Here is a 27,082-nt window from a genome sequence, read left to right on the forward strand (position 1 = left end):
TGGAACCCCCTTGGGCCTTCCCTGGGCCACACTGGCCATTCCCAAGAAACGCAGAGAGAGGGAGGCTCCCTCTTCTCCCCTGTATGTGCCAATGCGCATGCACAAGCATGAGATCGCACTTCTCAGTGTACCTGCAACCAGACACAAATGTCCTTGCATACATGCTGGAGAAGGTTCTGTCTGCTTTTGGAAAACAGGAAACTGCCTTAGACTTAATAAAACGAATTCCTTCCAGCAGCACCTTAGAGACCAACAAAATTTGTTATTGGTATGAGCTTCCGTGTGCATGCACACACACTTCTTCAGAAAGCTCATACCAGTAACAAACTTAGTTGGTCTTTAAGGTGCTACTGGAAGGAATTCTTTTTATTTTGTTTCGACTACGGCAGACCAACACGGCTACCTACCTGTAACTGCCTTAGACTAAGACCACTGCTCCATCTAGCTCAGGAGTGTTGACACCGATTGGCAGCTGCTCTCCCAGCCCTGCTTGGAGACGCTGAGGAATGGACCTGAGACCACTTGCATCGAGGCAACAGGCCATCGGCCCTTCCCTGCACGCTTGCTGCTGGCTCATTCATTTTGCCCCCTTACTCTGACTTCCCTGAACTTTGGGAAGGCTGGCGTCTGCTCATCGGTTTTACTCTGCCCTGTTGAAATTCTCTAGCAGGAGTCTCCACAGCCAAGGCCAGTTTCATCAATGCATCCCTCCAATTATGATGCATTTTACCACGACAGCCCCCATCTTCCCACCTCCATCTACTTGGGAGGCTTTTGGCTGGAACTGCTAGATGCTGGTAGGAAGGGGAAACCTTGTGGAAGGGACATCTCAGTCACCCAAGGAGCACTGCCCTTTGACCCAGGGGCCCCCTCCCAAAAGGAAAAGGACTCAGCTGCTGAAATGCTGCTGCTGTGGGACAGCTATGAATTCAGGGGGATTAAACTAATGGTGAGCATTTGGAGAGGGGGAGGGAAATCTGGCAATGGCTAAATGGTGGTAGTTTCCAGGCAGCCATCATGGGAGGGGAGGGGCCCTGCTTGTGCTCTTCCTCAGCATCTGCTTGGAAAGCAGCAAGTTAGATTAAGTGGGCTGACTTAATAGAGCTGTCCCCTTAATCCTCCGCTGGATAGGAGAGTTCAGTGCTCTGCTGCCTCCTCAAGAAGGCGGGGGGGCGGAGGGGGAGGGAAATGGCCAGAAAGACTGCCCTCGGCAGACCTCGAAATCTTGAGAAAGCTGCTACTCCAAGCCCCAACGTAAATGAGCCACCAAACCTTGAATGGGCTAGGACAAATCTGAGCTGGCAAGTTGGCCCGAATGTTGACTTTAAAAGTCTCTGTTTCCACAGCAGTGAAAGTCAGCCACTTGCCAAGGAGTTAGCCAAAAAGAGGACTTGAAAAACCAAGCGGGAGTTGTCTGCCAGGCACTAAAAGCCTCACCAGGAAGTCACCCATGCAGGGCTTTGGGGCAACTGCCAAGTGGTGAGTGGAGGCAGCTGATGCAGCACAAGAGGGAGAGAGGAATAGGGCAACACCAGGATTCCTGGCTCTGGGGCAGCTGACCCTCTGGCAGGCTTTGCAGGGCACACTCAGCTGGGCCTCACTCTCACAAATCCGGCAAGCAGAGCTGCCTGCAGTCAGGCTGCTTCCTCTTCATCCCCAAGTCACACACCAGTTTTAAGACACCGAAATATAAATTTTATTATTTCCGAGTCGTTAACACAGTCCATAAGTTACATGGAAACTAAACCGTTAGCATTTCTCTTATGTACAAGAGGGTAACTGAAAGTATGCAGTTTGTCTACTACGTACCTGGAATGCCACAAAGTCGGAGACCACCATGAGCGGAAGCAGAAGGGGCGGGGCGCTTCCTGCCCCCTCCCTGCCTCCCCTTGCAAGGAGGCAAACTGTTTGGTCCCACCCATGGTAGTGCCCAGACCTCCCTCTCCACCAGGCAAAGGCGGGCAGGGAGTTGTGGGTCTGGGAACGAGCTGCCAGGCTCCACCCAGGGCTTTGGTATTCAACAAAGCGCAGTGCCAAGCAAGCAGCCCGGGGGTGTGTGTCTCTAGTGCCATCTTGCTAGCTAACCCACCGAAACACCGCTCATGTACAGACAGGCAGGAGGGCATCTCCCCCATTCGCTCATTCCTTGTGCATTTGGGTTTAATGGTTTCTTAATTAAATCGTTCCACCTGAGTCGGTGGGAAACAGTCAGAGTCCGGCCAAGTAAGTGCCACTGTCACCAGGAAGCAGCAGCAGAGTGCGCTGCCTCCTCACATCACGTACCAGGCCACAACTCCTGCGGCGACAGCAACGCAGGCCGCCAGGACCAGCTGGACGGTGGGCAATTTCAGCAGAGCCAAGGCCACGTGGCAGGGACAGCTGGAGACTTCGGCAGCGCCTGGGGAGAAGGAGGAGGGAGAGAAGGGTGGAATCAGAGTCCGGCAGGGGCGCAGGCCAGGCACCCAAAGAGGGAGGGGGAGGTGTAAGAAGGAGACCCACCTAGCTTGGTGGCGTAGTAGGGGCACTTGCGCAGGTCTCCTTTCCCATCGTGCACAGGGAGGCCCCCCTCTTGGGTTTCTTCCGCTAACAAAGCCCCGATCTTGTCCAGTTCCTCAAACACCTGCAGAGAAGGGGCAAAGATAAGCCATGAGCCAGAGCAACCACCCCCCATGGTCCCGGTGCACTCTAATAATAATAATAATAATAATTTATTATTTATACCCCGCCCATCTGGCTGGGCTTCCCCAGCCTCTTTGGGCGGCTTCCACAAAATATTAAAATACTGTAATACATCAAACATTAAAAGCTTCCCTAAACAGGGCTGCCTTCAGATGTCTTCTAAAAGTCTGGTAGTTGTTGTTCTCTTTGACATCTGATGGGAGGGCATTCCACAGGGAGGGCGCCACCACCGAGAAGGCCCTCTGCCTGGTTGCCTGTAACTTGGCTTCTCGCAGGGAGGCAACCGCCAGAAGCCCCTCGGCACTGGACCTCAGTTTCTGGGCAGAACGATGGAGGTGGAGACACATGCCGGTCAAGGGCTGGCCCTGAAGTGCCACCTGCGCCAAGCCTGGGGTTCTAGTCAAAAGAGGTCCAATAGTGGCTAGCAGCAGGCAAATCCCAGCCCAGAGCCTGGCACCAACCAAGCCAAGGCCTGGGCAGCCTCGCAGGCCGCAGTTGCCTGGGCAGTGCAGAGATTTCAGCAAGACCTGCTCATCCCTTAGTGGGACCTCTTCAGCAGGAAGACACATTTTGCCCCTGGGTCTGCCCCCTTGGGCAACGCCTTACTGGCAATGGGGAAGTGAGATTTTGTGTGTGTGTGTGTGTGCACACATGCTGCTGACAGGGGGCTAGAAACTTGTTTCACAACACTCAACCTCCTGCGCCAGGTGGCTGTTCAGTCGCAACCCTGGCAACGGAAGCCACAGATTTGTGACCTTTGCACGCAGCCCAGGAGCCAGCGCTGCTGACTGCTCCCTCGAGGATGTGGGCCAAGGAGGGCAAAAGGTAGGGGGAGGGAGGTGTCATGCAACCCGGTCCAGAGCAGAGGCCGGAGGCACAACCCTGCCCAGGAGAGAGCACCAAGGAGCCAGCCTCAAAGCCAAGCTGAGAACTATAGGGAGGGCAAAGGCTGGCTAAATGACAGGGGGATTCCCGCAAGCACCCAGCAGGGTTTGTAGCCCCTCCTGTCAGCAGAAGCTGCTTCCTGCTCCTGAGCTCCAGGTGGGGTCTTCTCTGGAGCCAAAACAGCCTCCCCCTGCCCCCCCTCGCTCCGTACCTGCATGTTGAATTCGAAGGCCTTGTTGGCCTCTTCGACGATCCTCTCCTTGGTCCCTTTGTCCAAGTCCAGGGCGTTGAGCCGGGCTCTGTAGAACTGCTTGAACTGCTGGGGGTTGGAAATGTTGTCGAAGATGTAGAACTGGACCCCCTCGCCGGTGCTGGGCAGCTTCAGCGCCCGCTGGGCCACCTTCTTCAGCACCTGCCCCCCTGACAGGTCCCCCATGTAGCGGGTGTAGGCATGAGCCACCAGCAGCTCCGGCTCCTGCTGCCCCACATGCCGGATGCGGTCGATGTAGCGCTGGGTGGCCTCTGAGCACTGGACCTTCTCCCGCCAGCCTTCCCCGTAGAAATACTCCAGGTCTTTCATCAGGGCCTCCTTCCGGTGCAGCTCCAGGGGGAAGTAGAGAGGGGTGAAGGCCGGCTGGTCCTTGTTCCGCTCCATCTCCTCCTCCAGAGCAGAGTACGTGAAGTACAGGGCCACGGTGCCCAGCTGCAAGAGAGAAGAGGAGCCATGTGGGGAAAGGAGGCAGCACGGGACCCCAGCTTCCCCTCCCTCACCTGGTCAGGAATTATGGGGCCTGGCATAGGTGGGGGGCACAGCTTGCCCACCTCTAGCCTACAATGCCTGACTGGCAGAAGCTCTCCTGGGTCCCAGGCAGAGAAGAGTCTTCCCAGGCGCTGTTGCCCGAACCATTTTTAAGCCGAGATGCGGAGGGCATGGAAGCAGGGGCTCTGCTAGGGCACTCGGCTGCACTCTCAGGCTGGCCTCCTTTGCCCCAGGCCATGCTACTTGGGAACCCTCCGGTGGGCACCTAACTGGCTGGGCAACATGTCAGCAACTCCTTTCAAATGAGGGGTTTGGAGCCTATCGGGTGGCTGCTTGAATTTCCCTGATCTGCCCCCACGATCTGAAGAGTTCAAGGTGGACTATGGAGGGCAGCAGGTTTGAGGCAAAAGACTAGAGACTGGAACAGTCCTGGGAGCTGTGGGCTAAAACGTTGCCCCCCTGGATGGTCCCCCCAAAGGAGTTGCTTCTGGATCCAGTGCTGTTCTTGGGGCTCACACAGCCTCAGACTACTGCAATGTGCTCTACATGAGGTTACCTTTGAAGGTGACTCAGGAACTACAATTAATCCAGAATGCGGCACCTAGACTGGTGACTGGGAGCGGCTGTCAAGACCATGTAACACCGGTCCTGAAAGACCTACATTGGCTCCCAGTACGTTTCCAAGCACAATTCAAAGTGTTGGTGCTGACCTTGAAAGCCCTAAATGGCCTCAAAGGCCCAGTATACCTGAAGGAGTGTCTCCACCCCCGGACACTGAGGTCCAGCTCGGAGGGCCTTCTGGCAGTTCCCTCATTGTGAGAAGTGAGGTTACAGGAAACCAGGCAGAGCGCCTTCCTGGTAGCAGTGCCTGCCATGTGGAACTCTGTCCCATCAGGTGTCAAGGAAATAAACAACTATCTGACTTTTAGAAGACATCTGAAGGCAGCCCTGTTTAGGGAAGTTTTTTAAAGTCTAATGTTCTGTTGAAAGCCGCCCAGAGTGGCTGGGGAAACCATGCCAGATGGGAGGGGTATAAATAATAAAAGAATTGTTTGTGGTGGTGGTGGTGCGGCGGCTTATATTCAGGCCAATACGGTATCTTTTATAAACACTGGAGGTTTTTTTTTAAATAATCAAGTGGTGTATAAGTGTTATGAAATAAAATATAAGTAAGATCTCCAGCCCCTGACTAGTGAACAGGGAAGGCTGAGGAGCTGCCACTAAGCCCACTTCTGACCAGTCACAGGGGGACTATTCAACAGAGCCAGAAGCATCTGCGCCCAGCAGCTGGGCTAAGTTCTTTGCTGGGGGAGAGAGCTCCCTACAGGCCACACAGCACATATGAATCGCATCCCCCATCTGCTAAAACGGGGTGGGGCAACCTCTGCTGCAGCCCCCCCCCACCGCCAGCTGATGCTCAACTACAACTCCCATCAGCCTCTGCAAGCATGGTCAATACCCAGGGCTGATGGAAGGTGCAGTTCAGCAACACCTGGAAGGCTAAAGGTTGCCAACACCTGTTCTAAAGAGGGATCATAGCCAGCACACTGCAAGACGCACCTTGAAGAGCTCCCTCTTGATGCGCCCTTTCAGGAAATCCTTGACAAACTGAGTGTTTTCAGCCCGATCATGTGATTCCTTGGTCCCTTCCTTGAGCAGCTCAGACAAGTCTGTGGCGCTGTGGAGAGGCAGAAGTGCCTAAGGGAAAGAGGTCTTACATGCGCAGCCCGAGATCGGACGCAGCTGGCACGTGCTTGATTCAGCCTCCCAGCACCCAAAAACAACCAGCCCAGAACTCTCAGGCCCCACGAAACCACCACAAACACTTCTGTGCCTTTCTGCACTCCAGGGCAAGAGAAGGCATTACACTCACCCACTCCATGCAATGTGCTGTCAGCACCCCAAGCCTCACCAACCTGTCCTCTGAGAGCCTTGTACATGCCTGGAAAACAGCCCAGGACGCCTCCTGCTGCCTACGGGCTGCCTGTTCCTTGCTGTTCCCCACCTTGGCCAGAGTTATTGGCCTTACCTGGATGAGTCCTCTAATCTGGGAGACTCCCCCCAGCCCACCTGCTTCCATTTGGTTCCGTCAATGAGCCCCATAACACCTTCAGAGAGAGCAGAGCTAGGTGCCATTTTCCCAGAGGGGCTTCTTGGCAGCACAGATACCGAACTCTGAAACTCTGAAAGCGTTCTCTGGATATGGCAAGCTGAGGACTCTGAAGACCCCCAACTAAGAATCTCTCCGGGAGGAGTGGGTTTCATTACCAAACAAACTTCCCTTCATTCAGCACCTGGCTTAGCAAGGAAGGGGTTTCACCCAGCATGACAAACACCCGAGGCTGAAACACCAGCGTTCCTTCTTCAAGTTCCCACATCTGAGGCAGCAGCAGGAACATCAATATGCAGAAAGTTAATTGTGTCAAAGCTGTATTTTTTATCACTGTATTGTCTACTTGTTGTTAAAGTGTGTTGCTTTTTTTTTCAGTTGATAACCACTATTTTATGTAGATCACTTAACAGATTTTATTTTATTAAGCCACCTATAAATTTTGTTACGATGAACCAAATAAGTCTCCTTTGGGGGCATTTTCACTTCGTTTTCTTGCTCCAGGCCTACTCACATTCATGCAGTCGAAATAAAGAAAGAAATTTGTCCGGCAGCACCTTAGAGACCAACTAAGTTTGTTCTGGGTATAAGCTTTTGTGTGCATGCACATGAAAGCTTATACCCAGAACAAACTTAGTTGATCTCTAAGGTGCTACTGGGCAATTTTAAAATTTATTTATTTATTTCAAGTGCGTCAGACCAACACGGCTACCTACCTGAATCTAGAACCACATTCATGCAGTAACACTGCATCAAACCACAAGGACAAGATCTCCCAGCCTGCCATTGCGGCCTCTGCCAATACTTCCTTCTCCTCCTCACCTCACATTGTCGTCATCCTCCTCCAACTCCTCATAGGAGAGATTTTCAGGCTCCTCCAGCGCCTCCGTTACATCAGACGACATTCTGCAACCAGTGGGTCTTGGCTGGGCTGCAGGACACTTTGCTCAATCCTCAATTACCTGTTCAAAAAGAGCAAGAGTCAGTTACACAGCCTCAAGTCTGCAGCATCCTTAACAGTCAAATAAGATTCATGCAGCTGGAGCTGAAAACCAAGCTTTGCAAATCAAAGGCTAACAACGTGGTGGTGCGAAGCATTAACCTGATCCGTTTGTGAGCAAGCCAACTTAGAAGTGCAGGATTTTAAGCCTTCCACCCCAAATGTAAGTCCTTGTCACCAGCAACTTTCACTGTGCGGTCCAATAAACTGCCCACTCTTCAGTAAGAACAGCCTCCGACTAAGCCTGAGAACTGAGGAGAGCAAAGAGCCCAGTTTGATGTGCAACTGCTGAGCAAACCATTGTTTGGGCTGCAGCTGCCCCGGCAGCAGAAAGAGTAGCAAAGAAGTCCTTCAATGCCTGCCTTTCATTTCTAAGATTTGGGCTGCAGCAGCAGCAGCAGCAGCAACCTCTATTTGGTGAGCCATTGAAACTGCTCCAGAGGAACAAAGGGAGGGAGCAGCCAAAGCTGAATGCAAGCCAGCTCTGCCAGCCATGCCATGAAGGACACGCAGGGGACGAGACAGATGATACCTATGGCCAAGAACAAGAAGATAGTCAGAAACACTGCAGGGCTTGCAGGCAGATATGGGAAAGAGAGATAGAGAGACAGACAGACAAATACAGCAAGACACAGGGAGACATCATAGAGTTGGAAGAGACCCCAAGGGCCATCGAGTCCAACCCGCTGCCAAGCCGGAAAAGAGAGAGAGGCGATATGGGAACTGCATCTCCTCAAGTTAGTGGGGACAAAGTAACAGCAGGGACGGTGCCAGTGCTTTAAAAAGGATGCCACAAGTTACCCATCAGCACCATTACAGCCCCTGCCTTCCGCCACCTCACCCAGCCCCCTCAGGGAAATCCTGGGCTTAACTAATGCATTTCTGATTGGGTGCCTTGGTGGAAAAGTGCAAATGAGCAACTCAAGCAGGATTTAAAAGAGTCCGCACCTCGACACCTAATCAGGTCCGGGCCTAGAGATTTTGCAATACGTTATAACCCTATTTCCATTTGGCTACACAAGACTGGTGATGCATCAAGTACCAGCCACAGACACGCCCTCCATCGAAATGCCGTCAGAGGACACTGGTTGCTCAGAAACCTGCTCCAAATCATGCACTCTGCTGCCAGTTCCTTTCCTAGACCACAGGGAACATGGAGACGTTTTGCAAATCACTGCCAGTTAGCTCTTCAGTTCCTTTCTGAGTGGCCACTGCCCAACAGGACACCACATACCAGTCACAAAGGCACCTTATTATAAGCCAGTGATGGACAGGGGCAAAGGTTATTCCCATCCCAGAGCACAGGAACCAGCTGAGTGCTGCTACAGATGTGCCCACTTCCAGGCAATCCATCAGCCACATTACAGTTCGAGAGACAAAACTTCCTTCTCTAAAATGTCCCAGGAGGAGGCCGCACCCCAGGCACCTCCCTGCCACAGGATTCCAGTCGCCACCATGCCAACTAGGCAAGGACTTGACGTCAGGAGGCTGTTGATACCAGGAAACCTCCCACTGCCTTTGCCTTCGTTTCAGGAAAACCTCTGCATCACACCACCAGAGGGCTGGCAGAATGATCCACTTACAAGCTGCTCAGGCACAGCTCACTTCCAACAGTTCCAAAGGAACTTGAGAAAGGATCTGTTAGGAACTTATATGAGTGCCCCACTCCCCCCGCCCAAAACGAATTCCCTCTAACATTGCTTCTAATATTTTCAGCTGGACCAGTACAGTTCCAAAGGAAAACCACAAGTTGCCTACTCAAAAAAACGCAACTGAAGTATACAGGACAATGAAATGTTAATAAGTTAACACAGTTAGCAGCTTAACTATATTTCCAGCACTTTTGACACTCATTTTCCAAGCTGATTGAGTCTTGGACCCAAGGGGCTAGCACTCTGTGCCAATCCTTCCTCTGATACAGGAGTGGGGTGCTCAGGGTAGTGCCAGGCCCCATTTAAGGGGGAGCAGCAACAGCACCACCTTCAGATGCTCAGGCAGGACAACTAAGCATGCTCCACTTCACCACATGGAAGAAGCCATGGCAGGTAGTGGAACCTCCAAGTCCAGAAGCAGCAGGCTGCAGATTATCAACTGTTTGGGCCGGGAGAGGTGGTGGCAAAATGACGGAGGGCTGCAATCTTCATGCGCCACATGGATGCTTCTGGGCAGCATCCTGCTAGTTGCTGTTGGAAACAGGATGCCAGAACAGTCGGGCCGCCTTGTCTGACCCACTAGGGCTCTTCCACGGTATTAGCTGTGGTAGCTAAACTACAGGCTCCACACCCAGAGGCAGCTTGCCGCTGGGTAAATCCCAGACCCAGTTAAAGAACAGGAATCTGAGAGTAGGAATAGATAAGACACCCCCCCCCCAGAATGGAGGGGTGCAAGAAGAGGGGTCCCCCAGGAAACCTGTTCATAAATCAGGTAGTTTAAATGGACCCTTTTCACAAGGGAGGGAGGGAAGAACTAAGTCCAGATATAGTTCTTGTATCCCTCCATGATGGAGTCTGTCTGCTTCTTCCTACTCTCAGCCTCCTGCTTTTTAACCAATAAATAAGTAAACGTGGGGCTTTTTAGTCGGGTGGGGGTAGTGAGTAAAGTGATGCAGGGGTAAAAAAATTATTCCCATTTGTGAAGAAATTCCTTCCTTTTCTCCTAATCCAGTGAGGCTGAATAGTGGAAATTGGGGGTGGGCAGAAGGAAAACCCCCCTCCATGCAGCTAAGCGACTGGAATTAAGCGAGTGTCAGACTAGAAGGTGGTTTCCGATCCCCTCCTTGGCCACAAGGCTCATTGGGTGTGACACTGGGAGCCAAGCACCGCCTCCCTGAGCCTCCCTCGCAGGGTTATTGTGGGGATCAGAGGAGCCCAGCAGAGACCAGGGTTCGAATTCCCCCCTCAACTCGGCCGCCACCAGCCTCACTGGGCATGACCTTGAGCCACTCGCCATCTCTCTCATCCCGACCTACCTCACAGGGTTGCTGTGGTGGGGGGAGTCTGACTTAGCTATGTACTGTCATTGCACCCCTACCTCTCACTCTCTCTCTCTCTCTCTCTCTCCAGGCACCTCAAGGGAGGGGGGGTGAGTGGTTCTTCTCCCTCCTCCTCCTTTCTGAATCCCCAACAACCCCCCTGCGAGGCAGGCCCGGCCTGAGGGAGGCGCTTCCAAGATGGGGGGGGGGGTTGCAAGAGAGATTAAAATAGCCCTGATCCCCCCATGCCGTCCTCACTAGGAACCCCCCCCCCTTCCCAACAACCCCCCTGCGAGGGAGGCCCGGCGGGAGATGGCCGGCCCGGCGCTCCTGGGGAAAGGGGCTGGGAGGCGGCCCTCTGCGCATGCCCAGGGGAAGCCCGGCCAACGGCCGCCGCGGAACCGTTACCTCAGCCGTCCGCCGCTCCTGCCGCTTCCTGCGGGTCTCCTCACGCTCTGGAGGCACTTCCGGTCAAGCGCCTCCGCCGGGCGGAGCTCCGCCCCCTCGCGCTTGTCGCGCGCACAAAGGGCCGCTTCAGAGGCGCGGCGGGCGGCCTATCGGCGGGCGAGCAGCGCGTTTGTGACGGCGGCGGGGCCCGCCCCCTGGGAGGAGGGGCCGAGGCTGGCCCGGAAATAGGCGGGGAATAAGCCCCACCGCGCCCCGCCCCCGCTCGGCCAGAGAGATGAGGGCGGCGGGAAGGGAGGGCGGGAGGCGCGGCTCTCCTCCGCCCCCGCGCGGCGCCTGCGTGGCACTGCAGGGAGGGAGGCGGATGGGGACTTTGTTGTACAGTGTTATCTTTATTGCCAGCCAGTTAAATAAGAATAAAAAATGAACACAGCAATGCCGCTGCTGCAGTGAAGCCCCTGCGGGGGAGAGAGTGCCTCCGAGCATGTGCAGAGTTCCTTTCCCCTTCCCTTGCCCTCCCGCGGGCTGGACTGCGTGAGGACGTCGCCGCGCCTTTCGGAGTCACGCGCTGCTCACGAGGCTCCCTCGCACCAGGACGCCTTTTTCCTGCGGATCATCGTGATCACCAAGAGTCGTGAGTCTCTGGCCAGGTGCATCCAGGGCGTTACCCTTAACACGTGTATTGACCAGGTGATGAAGAAATCCCACCCCCCGTCATTCCAGATTGTGCCATGTGGGATCTCCAATCCGTTCCAGGGACTAACTGGTGGCTCAGCCAGAGTGAAACGGGCACCCGATCCGTGATCCTTCCATTGCAACTCCTGCATTGCAGGGGGATGACCTGTGGGGATCCCCCTCCAGGTCCTGCCTGGTGTCAGTGTAGCAGGAACCCCACCCCACCCCAATCATTCTGTTTGTACAAACTTCACACACACTCACACACTACATACGCCACACTTCTGTTATAAATTCATAAGAAAATCAACCATACATCGGATTTGCACTGTTCTACTTTTATTTTACTCCATGAAGGAAGCACTACAAAATGGGGAAGGTTTGATACAGGGCAGCCATAATCCCTTCACCATCCCAGCACATCCACAGGAGCCCTGCCCAGTTGCTATGCCAACCCTGATGGTCCTAGACAGAAGACCATCAAGATCACAAAGAACTTGCATATGGGAGTGGATTCAGCATGGACTGGAACAAAGGACACTGATCAGATCTTCCCTCAGGGGGCAGGAAACTGCAAACTCCCCTCTGTCTCATGGGGAGGGGGAGAGAAGGGAACCAGCCAGGTGACAGGACACTCAGGTTACCACCAACTCCTCCCTCAAGCCCTCCTTTCTGTAATGTATGCATGATGTTTCTGGGGGTGGGCTTGACCTACAGGATGGGAATTTCAAAAGTCTTTATAAGGCCTTGCACACCATTTTTCTGGGTCCCTCCTCTCTCCTGCGAGTGAGGGGAGCACCCTGTTGCAACAGTTCAATAAAGGCCAAGCCTATAGGCTGCTGATTTGCTCCAATTTACTCTGGTTGGTGTCTTTACTTTTTGTCCAAGGGAGCCCTCGGATTTTTCCGGTAACATCAGGAAAGCAGCGGCAAGGCGGGAGCAATCTCTCCCTCGAGACCTTTGCAAAAGTTCTTTCTTCCTTTCTCCAAGGCAGCCAAAGTACCCTCAGCTCCTCCGAGAATGGCGGAGAAGAAACGGGTGGTGGTTTTTGGAGCTACAGGTAGGTAACCTTCCAAAATGGAGACTAGGAAACATGTCGCGCATTCTTGCATCTCGGCGGGACGTGGGCGTATCTCTCAGGTAGGCTGCCTGTGGGCGCAGCTGGGAGGCGGGAGATTTATCTCGCACGGAGAGGGGCTGATCTGCGTCCCCGGGGGCAATTCGGGAATGTCAGGCTCTGGACCTCGGGGGGGGGGGGGGGCTATAGATGGCCTTAATGTTCCTTGCTTTGCCTGCTTCAAAACGTGCTTAGGCAGTACCCCCCCCCCCTTTTAGGGAGTATAGCCCAGTGGCAGGGCATTGAATCATAGAACTTACAGTTGGAAGGGACCCCAAGAGTCATCTAGTCCCACCCCCTGCAATGCAGGAATCTTTTGCCCAACCTGGGGCTCGAACCCATAACCCTGAGATTCTTTAGTTTTGCTCCCCCTTCAGCCTCTGGCCATATCCAGCTCTCCTGCCTGAAACCCCAGAAGAGCTGCTGCCAGTCAAGAGAAGTTAGTTCTCCCAAACTTGCTGTCCCCCAGCTAGTGTGGTTCCTCACCAATTCCCTGGTCCCTTGAAAATTAGGGTCCTGGTGGGCCATTTAATGACATTCCGCCGCCTGCTGTAGCAACTTTAACACACTGTTCTAGATGCTGCGTTGATTTTAATTGTATTATTTTTAATTCCTTCAAATTACAGTACTGTGCAATGAAATGCAGCGTGAGAAATAAAAGCAGCAACGCAGTTAAATGAACACGAGCATTTAGTGTGACGAATGGGCTGTCTCCACACATCGGAAGGTGGCGGGCTCTCCTTCCTGGGAGGCTTTTATAGGCAGAGGTTGGGGGGGCCGCCTGTCAGGGATGCCTGAGTTGCGACTCCTGCATTGCAGGGGGTGGGACTAGATGACCCTCGGGGTCCCTTCCAACGCTACCATTCCGTGGTTCTGTGATCCACAGAGGCATTGCAGGCAACCTGAGTGAAGTTCACAAGCCCACCATGCCCTTGACTACAATTCTCATCAGCTTCTGCCCTTGTCCCCTCTGGAGGACGCCATGTTTGGGAAGGGTGGTTTAGACAGTGTCCAGCTAGATGACCTGAGGAGCTGACCTTGCCTAAGGCAGGGCCTTGTCCTTTGCGATGCATCTGTGGTGCATGCTGCCGACTACAGAGACAGCTGAAGAATCCAGGGAGTCTCCCCTCTCTCCTGGTCTCCCAAGAATGTGGAGAATAATGAGGGGAGCAGAACAGAGGCCAGAGGTACGCAGATGCAGTTTGAGACGGCTTGGGAGAGGAGCATCTTAGGGGGGGTGGAAGGCAAGGACCTTCAGCCCTGGGGGCAAGACCTGCTGGGAAGGGTTGCTGAGACCACTAGGCCAAGAAGGATTCCATTCCCTTGAATAAAGAATTCACGTCACCGGCATCGGATAGTTCCTTCCTTTCTCGCTGACCTGCTTCCGATTCTCCCCCTCCCCTTGCGTTCCCGCAGGGCTCCAGGGAGGCTCGGTGGCCAGGGCCCTGCTGGACGATGGCACCTTCCAGGTGTGTGCTATCACCCGCAACCCGCAGCAGAAGGCTGCCCAGGAGCTGGAGAAGAAGGGCGCTGAAGTGGTGAAGGCAGACCTGGAGGACATGCGAAGCCTGGAGCAAGTCCTGCGAGGGGCATACGGAGTCTTCCTTGTGACCGATTTCTGGGGACATCTCAGCAAAGAGCGGGAAGTTACCCAGGTGGAGCTAAGCCCAAAGACGGGGAACCCGCAGTGCAGTGTGAGGGGTGCCCAACAGGCATGGGGGGGGGGAAATTCTCTTTCAGAACTGGCTGCTGAGGCTGCATCTGCAGCAGTTTGATATGCTATTAAGAGCATCACATGCCAATAATAAGCCTGGCAACTAAGCCGCTAAGTCTGATCTTGGTAGAAAAATGCACCCCGTGTTGCTGATAGAAGTAGTGCGAACTCATGCAACACGTTGGTGATTAATATACACAGAACAATAATTATACATGCTTTATCAACCTTCTGAGAAAAATACAAAGCATTAAACAAAGCCACAAAGACTTTCAAACTGCCCAGCCTAAAATGAACTTATAATGTCTGGTTTCAATAGATTTTTCAAATGCTTAACTTCATTGTCTACAACTTTATTTAACATCTATCTACAGCTCTACTAGCATCTCTCGGTATTGTGAATATCACCGAACTTCTCTTTCGTTGGTATCTTCATGAACTTATCTAAAAGACTGAGTTAAGCATTTGAAAAATCTATTGAAACCAGACTTTCCAGATCAGCCGCAAAGATATCCTCACAAGGCATGGATTGCAGCAAATCCAGTCTTGAAGTAACTAACACACGAACTCTGGTGGCTAAACTATCCTGCTCTCGGAATGGTCACAGCTGTTGCACCAGCCAAAGTTGGCCAGAGGTACTCCTCGCCCCGAGGCCACCGGGGTGACAGCTGTATATTAAGCTGCTGCTGAAGGCAGAAGGGCAACTCCCGTGGCCCACAGGGGCCTCTGCAACCCACAGCCCCGCAAGCCACCCCTTGGCCAAAGTTCTTTCACTGCTGCCGGGAGCGCAGGCAATGACAATCCCCTGCCTGGGAGGGAGCCGCCACCTTCCTTGGGGGATAAATTTGGGCAAGACCAGTGCTTCCTGCCTCTCATTCCATGTCCGGTTTTGCACCCAGGGGAAGAATATGGCAGACTTAGCCAAGCGACTGGCCTTGGGCTACGTGGTTTACAGCGGCCTGGAGAATGTGAAGAAGCTAACGGGGGGGCAGCTGGAGGTGCCGCACTTTGACGGCAAAGGCGAAGTGGAGGAATACTTTCGGGCTGTCGGGGTGCCCATGACCAGCCTTCGGCTGCCCTGGTACTTTGAGAACTTCACCACCATGTTCCGACCCCAGAAAGCCCCAGATGGAGACAGCTATGAGCTAGGTAACAGCATCCCTCCTTCTGCCCTTAAGAGATGCCTCACCTGCTGCCCAGATTGGCAGGGAGTCTGATGCCACTGGCGTGCCTCTCTCTTGCGGAGGAGGGAAGGGCAGGGGGGCCTCCAGCCTCACCTTGGGCAGCAAAAAAGATGGGCAGGTGCTTTCCTTAGTCTGCCACTGCCCTCCTCACCCCATTCCAAAGGGTTCATTGGACACACTTTCACATTTTATTTTCATATATTAAATGTGTATACCGACCTTTATCCATAGATCTCAGGGCAGCACATAGCAGCATGGGCATAGCCCATAGTTAGGAGGGGCCGGCTTCAGTTAAGTTTTCTTATTGATTTACGTGGTCGAGGGGGGGGCGCATGTGTCCCCTTGGCTATGCACATGCACAGCAGAGGGAAGTGCACATGCACAGCAGGATAAGTAGCACAGGTCTCCTTCCACAAGCCTCCCAATAAATTTGGGGAACTGATTGAATTATTATTATTATTATTATTATTATTATTATTATTATTATTATTTACTATAGAGCTTTGTATTCTTGGTGCCCCTTGTGCTTCTGATGGTCTGTCTATCTTGCAAGTCCCGCGTGCCACACCTTTTGCTCTCTCATTTCTTAAAGCGGTACCTTCCCCTTACTTGTCTACGTTGCTTATTGCAAATATCCAGATAACCAGCTTTATAATTTCTTCTTGTGAATGTAACATCCCATGACAGCCTTGGTTTGGTTTTTAGGTGTTTCTCTCGTGAGGTTCTATTTTGTGGTTTGGGATGCATCGATAATATTCAATAAAAATATGCCCCCTCCCTAAAAAAAATAATATCATCCCCCTTTGTGCATCCGGGTTGCAATTGACGGTCACCTGCACTTGCTCTGCCTGTGCTGTTTTCTCCTTCCCCTGAGAGGCCTTGGCTCCTGATCAAACCTCCCTCCTCTTCTCTCTTTTGCAGTCATTCCCATGGGAGAAGTGCCCTTAGATGGGATGGCCGTGGCTGATCTCGGGCCAGTTGTGGTTCAGCTGATGAAAGAGCCAGAGAAATACATAGGCCAGGACATCGGGCTGAGCAGCTGCAAGCACACCGTGGCAGAGTACGCAGCCCTGATAGAAAAGTACACCGGGAAGCCTGTGAGAGATGCCAAGGTAAAGCAGGTGCATGGACAGCCCTCCAGGGAGGGGGGTGGGGAGGACCACCAAGCTGGCACTCGCTGGAAGGAACAGGCCACACCCATCTGTACCTAAATGCCACAGCCAGAGCACCAGATGCTGCGGAAAGCTCCCAGGCCCCTGTTTGTTTCCAGGTCAGCATTATCTGCAAGTTGGACCAATGCAGTTTCTCCTGCTCTTTCTGCAGGTGTCGCTTGAATCCTATGAGAAGCTGGACTTTCCTGGTGCCCAAGGGTTAGCTAACATGTTCCGCTTCAACATCCTGGGCCCAGTCCGAGATCCTGTCTTGACCCTGAAGCTCAACCCCAAGGCCAGGAAGTTTGAGGAGTGGGTGGCAGAGGAAAAAGCTGCTTTCAAGGACCTGTAGCAGGGGAGGGGCCTCCCTGGGATCACCTGCTTTGTTCTCCCCTCTTAAATAAAAAAAGATGGCTTGGGCCGTTATTCCATTCCATTCTCCTTGCAAGGTTGAGTTCATGGGAGGAGTGGCGGTTCTGAGGCTCACTTGCTTCAAGTCAAACCACAAAGGGGGGGGGGGGGAGGCCTGGCAGCTCCAACCACAGATCACACAAGTCTTGGGTAGTTATTTGCTTTGGACAAAGCTACAAAGCCCAAGGATAACTACAAAGCTACAAAGTCCAAGCATAACACCTTGCATGACCCAAAGAAGGGGAGAAGTCATACTTGGGAACTGGCCTGGGCCAGGAACTGCTTTTGAGCCTGTCCCCTGGTGGAACCTGTAGCAAGGCAGCCTGCCTCCACTCCAAGGGCTGCTGGCCAGCTCTGCCCCACCCCTTCAGGAACCCTGAAGAATGGGAGGTGAGCAGCGCAGCAGCAAAGCCTCAGGCTCTCTTGCCAGATAAAAGGTCATAGAGTAGACAGCCCGGTGTATGACTACAGGACCAGGAAATAGAGACTTGCCTTGTTGCTTTGGATCTAACAGCTGGATGTAGGAAGCCACGTCCGAATATGTAGGGTCAAGCAGGCAAACTAGGGAAAGGTGATAGTTCAACAGGACGGCTTTCCTTTCTGAATCACCCCCTAGCAGCAGGGTTCAAGGATACAATTTCCCCTCCCCTCCCTCACCCACAAAAAAGTTCCAGGTTGCTGTGACATTTGAAAGAGAGAACAACAAACGGATGGATTCTAAAGATCTTTTTTTACAGAGTGTATTTTACATTGATACAGAATCACCTTGCAGGCCAAATGGCTCAGGAGGCTGCACGTGCCGTCTGTTAGCAAGTGAAGGGAGAGAGCTCCAGTCCGGGTGGATTTTATTGCAGGGTGGGGTGGGAATCTTAAAGCGGCCAAATAAGTCACAGCGACTGGATGCAGCAGCCACCTTCACACCCCCAACAGTCCTGATTGCTTTGTGGCTCAGCTGTGCCCAGCCTCATGGCCAGTTCTTTCAGAGGCCAACGGGGTGCAGTCTGCTCTCGCTTCCCCCACCATCTGTCCTCTTAGGCCAAAAGTGCAGAGGGATGCTTCACACACAGCAAATTCTATGGGACATGCCTTCTGGGTGCAGGTAAATGGGAAGAGGAACGTTGTTCTATTTGACTGCTGCTGCACGAAATGTTGCTGCACGAAGCAGCTTCTCCCAGCACCCCACACTGCAACCTCACGAGCTAGCAGCAGAGCAAAGGGGCAACTAATTCAGATGCGTTTCAGACCTACACGAGAAACGCAACAGATCTCCCTGCCTGCCCACATGCAATGGAAGAATCCCTGGCTGTTTACTTACAGCTGCTGGAGTCAAGAGAAGCCGCTCTCCTGAGGCCAGGCTGTGCCACAAAACTCTGAAGCCAAATTCCCCTGGCAGCCAAGAGAACTCGGGGTGCAGGGAACTCGTGGGCTCTCCACTGCCTCTCTGCTTTTTGGAGCGGGCTGGTGATCTCAGGAGCTCTCTGCGGGGCTTTTCAAAACCTCGGGAGAGCAGGACTGTTTGCTAAACTAGACGGGTGCCTGATTTTTGCTGTCCAGGTTCCCACTCGGTGGTCTGCATCTGTCTGGAAAAGGAGGAGGGTTTTGTCCTCTCCAGGGAACCCGGAACCTTTTGCAGCTCCCGTAGGCGACATGGCAGAGGCCGCCCCTCCCAAGTCCTGCTTCCAGAGGCGAAAGCCTTCCACCTGCGCAGACGTCCTGCCAAGCAAGTTCCAGTGTGTCTGTCTAGGATTCTTCTTGCCAGGCTCCTGCGGTCGCTTCACCTCCAAGGAGGACGACACAGCCGCTCGACCGCTGCCACACATCACCCTAGTTTCCGGCAGAACGTTTCCCTGGAGCCAAAAGGAAAAGGGAAGTCTTGTGAAGCTTCCCCTGCCATGCACTTTGACTGCAAAGAGCAGCTTGCTGGCAAGGGCTGCCCTCTCCCCCATGGAAGTCAACAGACAACCAGCCGTAGCCACAGAGAAGCCTCATCGCCCCTGCGACTACTGGCAGCTGTGGGCCTGCAGGGCAACCCCTCCAACCCTTGGTGCAGAGTGGGCCTCTGCCTGGTCGCAGTTTAAGTGTGGGCTCCAGTCTTTTGAGACGCTTTGCCAGCATCCAGTGGCAGGCAGTTCCAAGTGTTGAGGGCCTCAAGTGGCAAACCTTTCCAGAAGGATTGCACCTATGCAATTCACAAATGAATCTGATGCATTCTACCGACACCCAAAGCCTTATGCTCTCGCGCAGCACCGTCACATGTGGCTTGCAGTAGATGCAGCATCCAGTCTCTTGTGCCCCCACCATCTATTTGCGTGGCTGTTGGGTCGCCATTGCAACCAAAAGCTGGTGGGGTGGGACAGCAGAGAGGAGAGGAAGGCCCAGTGGGTCAAGGAAGGAAGCAGTGCAACAGGCAGAGCTGGCACCAGACCAGCTGCTGCTCTTTACGGGATTCTAGGGAGGGAAGGAGGGTCTCTGCTACTTTGTCCCCCTCAGCCAGAAAGGCTGCCCCACCCAGCTGCAAACAATTCTGTGTCTGCTCAGCAGCAGTGAGCACAGAAGAACAAGAGGCCTCCTACCTCTGGCGGGGCAAATCAGGAGCTAAACATTTTCTTAAGTTTAGCTAGGAATCCCTCCTTGTCGTCCCCCTGGGCCTCAGGCCTCTCCTCGCCTGCCCCCGATCTAGTCGTCCCCCTGCCACCTAGACACAAACAGCAGAGAGCTGCGTCAGGATATGCAATTGTGAGATGGCGGTGCTGCTGCTGCCACCCATTGGCTCACCACACCTGGAAACATTTCCTGGCCACGTGCCCAAGGAGAGGCAAGGCGGGGGTGTGGGGGAGGCCATGCTCGGGCTGGAAGGCCTAACAAACGCATTTCGCTTCAGCCTGTGTTCCATGTATTGGAATTGCCCTGGGATCAACCGAGAGGGACCTTCCCCTTATACTGCTTTGCCAAGTGATGCTTCTTGGCCTCTTCCTTGCCTGGCTCTCATCTCCAGGCAGTATCTTTGCTGCTTCTCACAGCATCTGTTTGCAATTCCAGTTCTATCTCCTAGATGGCAACTCCTCCAGCCATTCTGGACTGCCAACCCCATGAACTCCAGAGTCCTGTGGCTGTGCTCCCAGGGGCCGATGGACAATGCAGACCAAAGCATCTGGGGGCCAGCTGCTTGGTAACGGCTGCCTGGCTCTTTGGTCTCCTTTCTGTCACTCAACTGCGTCGGGAAAGACAGTCCAGCTCCTTTAAACCCAGACTCGAGGAATTCGTGGTCCCCTAAATCTTGCTGGCTATGGCTTCTATCATCCCTGACCGCGGGCTATGATGGCTCCTAGGCCTGATGGGAACTGAATCCAACATCTGGACACCAGATCTTTACAAGGCAGTTGTGCAAGGAAGGGCATAGACAGCCTCTCCAAGGGCCCCACCCCTTTCCTTTATAGCCTAGGCCTTCAAATCCAAATCATACTGTACCCCCTATCAGGGAAAATGTCACAAGGAGACCAAGAATGTGAAGATAACTACTTAAAAAAAAAAATCTAGGCTGTCTGAAATGCCTCTTACTACATCCTATGTCCTCTGGTCCCAAAATCAATACCTCCCTCTTCCTTTTTAAGGGAGAATCGCAATCCTTTAGCTTAAGATGACAGCTGGCAGGTAAGGCGACGCTAAGAGATGCCACCTGATCCCTCCCCCAAGTGAGGACCACAACACAACCAGACTCGTTCCTTGTGGCATCTACCAATGCAAAGAGACCTCCATTCCAGCAGGGGCTCAGGTCACACCGCTGCCATTGCAACTAGGCCACGTAAGTCCCATGTTGCCCAGCTCAGTAACATCGTAAGCACCACATTGCATTTAGTGAGGTGGTGGGAGGGTCCCCTGCCGCCTCCAAGCGCCCAAAGACACCTTGCAGGGCTCCACATACCAGTGGCTGTATTGGTGACGCCATTCACGGTTCCTTCCACTTCGGTTTCGTCTTCTGCATAGCTCAGCATCAAGGCTCGCTGGCGGTCTGTCAGCCTCCTGCAGCACAAAGGGGGGAAAGGGCTACCTTGGAGGCATCCACTCGGCAGGAAGGCTCGCGATCCTGGGGAAAACCTGAACCGCCTAATGAACACGCCTACAAGCTAAAGGCAGCCTCTTTTCCCCGGTGTCTGCCAGGCTCCCTAAAGCCACCATCCTGCAGCGCTGGATCCTCTCTTTGAAACCCAGGTGCCTCTTCCCAACGAGGGCTCGCTAATAACCCATTATATACTGCTTAATACAAAAAGGGGTGTGGTCTGAGGAGAGGTGGACTTCCTCCCCTGTATCCATCATTCCCCGCTATATCTCCCAAAACAAAGGCCACTTTGCATTTTGCACCGTTACGTGTCTAACATGCTCCTGCTGAATGCCACCATCCCCCCCAGGCCCCCAAAGCCTCCCCCCACTTACTTGGGAACTTTGATCTTTATGTGAATATAGTGGTCGCCATAACCGTAACTGTTAACTCTGGGAATGCCTTTCCCACTCATCCGAATCTTCTGGTCAGCTTGAATGCCTGGGGGGATCTGGCAGAGAGGTGGAGGAACAGGGTTTATTCAGCATTTTTCATACAACCATATGTATCCGGTTCTATTTATTTCTCCAGGGAAGCCCGCCCCCCCCAAAGAGAATTTAATTTAAAATAAGCACGGCTCCCACAGGAGTGTGTAAGCAGCCAGTCGCACAGGAGAGGTAAAGGGAAAGGATAACAGCAGACACAGATCCAGGATGCAATTCTAAATATGCTTACTAGGGAGCAAGTGATCACAGTGGGATTTACAGAGTAACATGTGCAGGATTGTGCTGTAAGAGTCAGAGGAGCCTAGGAAGGGGAGGGACACTGTGGCAACATGAGCACCAGATGAAGAGTCCTGCAGCAGAAGACAAGGGCAGTGAGAGCATACTGTGTCCATTTCCATTTGGACACAGTAAACATAGTAAGATGAACAGGGCGCCCTATTCCATAGGCTGGGAGATCCTGGCCATCCAGGCTGAGCTCCATGGAGGGAGACACCTGAGCCGTATCACCAACTGACAAGGACCAGAAGGCGCATCCATACAGTCCACCCGTATGCTCCCCGTCATCAAGGGACCCGCTGCTACATACCGCAATGCTGATTGTCTCATACAGACCAGGAGACCTGGCTGTGCCGCCGAGGACAGCTTGTGCTATGGAGACATAGAGGTCCGAGTGGATGTCTGCACCATCCCTCCGGAACGTAGAGCTCTTCTGAACCTGAATCCAGAAAGAGGGTAGAGTTCATGGAGGAGGCGGCAGCAGATGGGTGCTGTTTTCAAACAGGGCAGAGAACCATGGGAGCCCAGACAAATACACACCCGGAAGGTAATGAAGATTTCCCTCTTTCCTGCAGGCATCCGAACCGTCTGTCCATCCTCCACACCTGAAGCCAGAGCAAGGGCGTAGTAAACAAGGGCATTCCCCTGGTACTTCCTGCTTGTCTCTCATACGCTATAGGATTTTAAAATCTTCAGCAGCCCACCTTTGCAAAGGCCCACTCCACCCTAGCCCTCCCTTGATCCATTCTGCAGAAAGCAGCTGTTGTTCCTCTGCTCCGACCCAACCAAGCTTCATGAAACCATGGCAGCAGCCACCCCATCTAATGAAGAACCCAAACAAGGCAGAGCATGCGGACCTGCGGGAACTGGGACCATCACCACCTTCTTCTGCTTGGTTTGCCCAGAGCCGCGACACATCGCACAGGGGGTCGTCATGACCGAGCCACGCCCGCCACATCGCCGGCACGTAGAACGCATGACAAAGGGACCTGTGTTGATCGTCTCCTATGGGGGGGGGGGGGAAGGGAAGAGAAGATGCAGAGAGAGGTGATTCCTTTATGGGCATTTTTGCAAGCGGGGATTATTTCTTCAGCATTTTCTAGGTGTGGGAGTCACCAGTGGCTGATGATTCCCAATGAATCTAAATCAAGCAAGTGAAGGGGGAAAGCTCTTTGCCCTCCTCGGAAAAGCAAAGTTGTCCAGTTGGCCCAGGCAGGAGGCTCCGCACAGCAGCGAGGTGAGCAAAGCCTGCTTTCCTCTGCATTGTGACCCATCAATACACTTACCATGCCAGTGCCATTGCAGTAGTGGCAGTGTTGCACTTTGGTGCCCGGCTCGTGCCCTTTGCCATCACAGCGCTGGCAGGTGTCATTGATGTTCACTTGAATCTCCTTGTTGACGCCCTTGGCGGCCTGGTTGAATGTCAGTTCCATGATATACTAAAGAGAGAGGGAGCAAAGGCAGCCATCACTCAATGCCCAGGCAAAGATCAGGGCCAGATATTTTGACTCCCCATTTTGCACACGGCAGAAGACAGTGAGGTGGGGCTAAACATTTCCCTGTTTTAGGAATGGCCCTGTCTTATAAATAGTGCAACTGTAAATATTAAATCAGGCATTTAATGAATTACTACTTAGAAATCAAATTGGACAACCGGGTAGTCAAAACTAGAATCCCAGTCATAACGAACTTTTTCCAAGTAACTTTCCCTTAAAAGCTACACATGCAGACAGATTGTTATGCTCACTTCCTGGGGCTGGTCAAAGGCAGTGTGGAAGTCTCCAAAAGGGGACCCTGAAAACTCCCCAAAGATCTTCCTGAACAGCTCCTCTGGATCCACAGACGGGCCGCCACGCCAATATTGTTGCCCGGATCCTGCTGAGCTTGCATCGAAACCGGCTGTCCCGTAAGTATCAAACTGTTTCCGTTTCACTTCATCGCCTAAGACCTACAAGGAAGGAAGATGAGGGCTTTATTTTTGCCTCGCAGAGCTAAAATGGCTAGATTGTGAAGTCATCATGCCATTCTGAGCAATGGGACTACTCCAGAAGGAGCCCACCGTCACCCCCTTGAAAAAACAGCCCCCACGTTACCTCGTAGGCTTCAGCCAGTTGCGAGAACTTCTCCTTCGCTTTAGGGTCATCTTTGTTCGTGTCTGGGTGGTATTTCTTGGCAAGCTAAGCAAAAAGACCCAAATGTGAAGATGAAGCACAAGAGAATCACTGTCATCGCTGCTTCTTTTTGTTACGGATTACAAGATTGTATTTCAAATCAACTGCATTATGCTCAAGTTGGAAGAGTATGGCATCACTCAAATTTTATACCATATGACAAGGAGGATTTCTGTGCCAGAGTAACAAGAGCAATAAGAGTAACAAATAACAAGAGCATCATAAATCCAAACTAAAGTAATTCCCAAAATAATATAGTAACACATATGGTGTTAAAGGTGAAAACTTTCAAAATAAGCTGGTTGATGTAAAGGAAAATAATTTTTTGGATTCTATTGTAACATGGAAACACAGTGGCCTTTCAAGAATAATCACTATTTCTAGCTATGGTCAGATGATGCAATCTGATGAAATACCTGTGAAAATGGGAGGTTATAGATCTATTAGCACTATGGCTTAAATCTCAAAAGCATACATAGGATAAATAGGACTCCAGCTGCATTAGAAAAATATTTACAATTTCACTGGAAGCAAAGAATTACTACCCATGATCAATATCAATTAATGAAAGGTGGTGCCCTCCCTCTTGAGATACAATTGGTACTGATCAGTGAGCTTTCAGTACCAAATGAAAAAGAAAAACCCTATTCCAGCAGGTCTTTATGGTTTAGGTTTTGCCTGCAGGTCTGTTGCTACTGGTGCTCTTGTTGCAGTTTTATCTGCTCTTTTCACTTTTCAGTGTTATTGGTACATTTAGAAGAGCTCATCAGCCTGACTTCCCACCTGTCCACATGCTGAGACACATGGTCCACAGCTGAAGTGTATATGAAGCCTTTCTTTAACCTTGAGATGTCAGGATTCCACCAATCTCAAGTGTGCAGAGGTTCTGTCCCCCCCCCCCAGGGAATGGATATGCCCACAGAATTTCTTTTAAACAAAAGCTGAGAAAGAGCTGTTCATAAAAGATGTACCCCTACTTGGAAGAGTCTTGTTTCCTAGGCATCAAAACACAAAGCTATCTTCAGCCAGTTCTTTTTACATAAAATAATTCAGACACTAATCATTCTCTTTCCATTTTCGCCTTCGAAAGTGGACTTCCTTTGTCTATTCTAATCAAGAGGAAAACCAAAAGCAGCAGTTAAGAAAGCAGATGCCTGTGGCAGACAAGCTGAAAAAGTACTGTAATTGGGGAACAGATGCTGAAGACAAAAGGCTGGAAATATCCTGACAAGAGTGTGACACAGAGTGCTGTGTAGGCAAAGCTCTACCATTTCCATTCCGAGAAATACATACCTGCATATGGACTTCTAATAAGAAGGCACACTTGATTTAAAAAAAAAATAGAAAAACCTGGGACCCTTTGCTTCAAAGCAACAAACCTGGTTGCTCTTTCAACCACTATGCACCAGTTTGCTTCTCTCAAACTGGTCCATCACATTAAAATGTCCTTCTCCACCATTTCCTAATACTTAAAAAAACCTCCTCCTCTCCACTAGCCCATCCCTTCCTAAAGGCTACTCAAAAATTATAAGATTATTATATGCTTATTTGTACCCCACCTTTTCCCCCGAGGGGGCTCAGAAAGCATAAGGCACTGCATTTAAACATTTGTACGCTGATGCCCTGTGGAAGAGGACAAATGGAACATGCCGGCCCCCTGTAACTCCAATGCTACCTTCCTGTTTTGAGAAACATATTTCCTCAAAGACATTTCTTTTCAGCAAACATGCCTGGTAATAGGCCTTCTTGATCTCCTTCTGGCTGGCGTTTCGAGGCACCCCCAGGATCTGGTAATAGTCCTCTTTGGCACAGGTTGCGGGGCTGGTATGAAACGAGGCAGCGCAGGCAAGAGGATGATGTATCACTCCTGCAAAAGAACAAAACGGGGTTCTAGGACAACAGACTGTCTCGTTCTTAGCTATGTGGTCTGTGCAAAAAGCGCCACGAGTCCTTTGGAATTCAGGACACCAATCGGAACAATCCCCCTATCCTAGTCAGCCAGAACTTGGGCACCGTACCTGCCTAACCAAAGTCCATAGGTAAATGAGTAACGGGTGTGTTTTAAACCTGCCTTTTCTCCTTCAGACAACCCAACAAGCAAGGATACCGGCCTCATGTCCGTTCAAAACTGGACGGCAATAATTGCATGCCAAGGATCCTAGGACCTGTAAGGCACCGGCTGCCACAAGTCACAAAGTTGGCTGTATCCTTGGAGATAAAGGCCTGATTTCTCTAGGAGAGCTGCATTCCCACAACACCTGGAGGACATGGGGGTTGCAGAAGGGTGTCCTAGAGCAGTGATGGCCAAACCTGGCCCTCCAGCTGTTTGGGGATTACAATTCCCATCATCCCTGACCACTGGTCCCGTTAACTAGGGAAGATGGGAGTTGTAGTCCAAAAACAGCTGGAGAACCATGTTTGGCCATCACTGTCCTAGAGGGAAAGGGTCGCTGGCCAGGAGGTTGCAGGATTAGGCCAAAGGGGGCCCGATCTCGTCCTGCTCTCACGCGGCCGACCAGTGCCCCTTGTGGGAAGTCAAGAAGCGGGAGCCCAAGAACTCCGGCAACCCCCACGCGGAAGCACCGACTGCCTCCTCCGGGAATCTCTCCCCCTTCTAAAGCTGCCGCTTCTCTCCAGTGGCAGGGAGTTCCACCGGCGGCGCCCCGTGACGTCACGCGCCCCTCACCGGAGCCTCCTCCGAGCCGCCGGGCGGCGGGGGGCCAGGCGGGGCCCGCGCTCAGCCAGCGCGCCACGCGCAGCGCCAGCAGCCTCCGCCGGGCCTCGGCGCTGCCCAGCCTGCCTCCCCCGCCAACGGCCGCCGAGAGCCGCAGCGAGGCGCGCACCGCCGCCGCCATCTTGGGCCGCCGGGAGACACCGCGCAGGCGCGGCAGAGGCCGCCGGGCAGGAGAGCGCCGTTTGCGCAGGCGCAGGGGGCGGGAGGCGGGGCGGTCCTACTGCGCCTGCGCTCCGCCGCTCGCCCGCCCCCCGAGACCTTCCTTAGCGGTCACCCTCGCCTCCGGGCTGCTCCTGG

At 52.7% G+C, this 27,082-nt stretch overlaps 3 protein-coding genes across 8 annotated transcripts; 1 reads left to right on the top strand and 2 right to left on the bottom strand.

Moving 5' to 3' along the window:
• Positions 1-1,672: 1,672 nt before the first annotated feature.
• On the bottom strand, positions 1,673-11,004 carry HMOX2 (heme oxygenase 2). The gene is made up of 6 exons (XM_083711926.1): positions 10,814-11,004; positions 7,257-7,396; positions 5,885-6,002; positions 3,776-4,267; positions 2,500-2,620; positions 1,673-2,398 (listed from the first exon to the last, which is right to left on the bottom strand). The coding sequence occupies exons 2-6, from the start codon at positions 7,337-7,339 to the stop codon at positions 2,271-2,273; spliced, it is 942 nt and encodes a 313-aa protein (XP_083568052.1). The 5' UTR covers positions 7,340-7,396; positions 10,814-11,004; the 3' UTR covers positions 1,673-2,270.
• Positions 11,005-11,087: 83 nt separating this feature from the next.
• NMRAL1 (NmrA like redox sensor 1) lies at positions 11,088-17,077 on the top strand. 5 transcript variants are annotated; one of them, XM_083711818.1, is made up of 6 exons: positions 11,088-11,460; positions 12,480-12,545; positions 14,019-14,257; positions 15,216-15,465; positions 16,422-16,612; positions 16,824-17,077. In XM_083711818.1, the coding sequence occupies exons 2-6, from the start codon at positions 12,506-12,508 to the stop codon at positions 17,001-17,003; spliced, it is 900 nt and encodes a 299-aa protein (XP_083567944.1). In that variant the 5' UTR covers positions 11,088-11,460; positions 12,480-12,505; the 3' UTR covers positions 17,004-17,077. The 5 variants fall into 5 exon arrangements, with proteins under 5 accessions (XP_083567944.1, XP_083567943.1, XP_083567945.1 ...); XM_083711817.1 differs by having other exon boundaries at positions 11,092-11,460; positions 12,476-12,545; XM_083711819.1 differs by having other exon boundaries at positions 11,092-11,444.
• Positions 17,078-17,892: 815 nt separating this feature from the next.
• On the bottom strand, positions 17,893-26,941 carry DNAJA3 (DnaJ heat shock protein family (Hsp40) member A3). Of its 2 annotated transcripts, XM_083711946.1 has the most exons (12): positions 26,738-26,931; positions 25,782-25,918; positions 23,974-24,057; positions 23,628-23,828; positions 23,167-23,319; positions 22,738-22,885; positions 22,421-22,485; positions 22,191-22,319; positions 21,494-21,609; positions 20,985-21,082; positions 19,636-19,757; positions 17,893-18,909 (listed from the first exon to the last, which is right to left on the bottom strand). In XM_083711946.1, the coding sequence occupies exons 1-11, from the start codon at positions 26,904-26,906 to the stop codon at positions 19,651-19,653; spliced, it is 1,407 nt and encodes a 468-aa protein (XP_083568072.1). In that variant the 5' UTR covers positions 26,907-26,931; the 3' UTR covers positions 17,893-18,909; positions 19,636-19,650. The 2 variants fall into 2 exon arrangements, with proteins under 2 accessions (XP_083568072.1, XP_083568073.1); XM_083711947.1 differs by lacking the exon at positions 19,636-19,757 and having other exon boundaries at positions 26,738-26,941.
• Positions 26,942-27,082: the final 141 nt, after the last annotated feature.

This window comes from Podarcis gaigeae (assembly GCF_964106915.1).
Source record: "Podarcis gaigeae genome assembly, chromosome: 14".
NCBI classification, from domain to species: Eukaryota; Metazoa; Chordata; class Lepidosauria; order Squamata; family Lacertidae; genus Podarcis; species Podarcis gaigeae.

Bases quoted from the DNA above. Each gene is read 5' to 3' on its own strand.
- HMOX2 (XM_083711926.1), bottom strand. From the start codon at position 7,339: ATGTCGTCTGATGTAACGGAGGCGCTGGAGGAGCCTGAAAATCTCTCC. The intron at 6,003-7,256 runs GTGAGGAGGAGA...GCCTCTCCACAG, and splicing joins GAGGATGACGACAATGTGAG to CGCCACAGACTTGTCTGAGC. The intron at 2,399-2,499 runs GTGGGTCTCCTT...CCTTCTCCCCAG, and splicing joins CTACTACGCCACCAAGCTAG to GCGCTGCCGAAGTCTCCAGC.
- NMRAL1 (XM_083711818.1), top strand. From the start codon at position 12,506: ATGGCGGAGAAGAAACGGGTGGTGGTTTTTGGAGCTACAG. The intron at 12,546-14,018 runs GTAGGTAACCTT...GCGTTCCCGCAG, and splicing joins GGTGGTTTTTGGAGCTACAG to GGCTCCAGGGAGGCTCGGTG. The intron at 15,466-16,421 runs GTAACAGCATCC...TCTCTTTTGCAG, and splicing joins TGGAGACAGCTATGAGCTAG to TCATTCCCATGGGAGAAGTG.
- DNAJA3 (XM_083711946.1), bottom strand. From the start codon at position 26,906: ATGGCGGCGGCGGTGCGCGCCTCGCTGCGGCTCTCGGCGGCCGTTGGC. The intron at 23,829-23,973 runs GTAACGTGGGGG...CCTTCCTTGTAG, and splicing joins AACTGGCTGAAGCCTACGAG to GTCTTAGGCGATGAAGTGAA. The intron at 22,486-22,737 runs GTCCGCATGCTC...CTCTGGCTTCAG, and splicing joins GATGGTCCCAGTTCCCGCAG to GTGTGGAGGATGGACAGACG.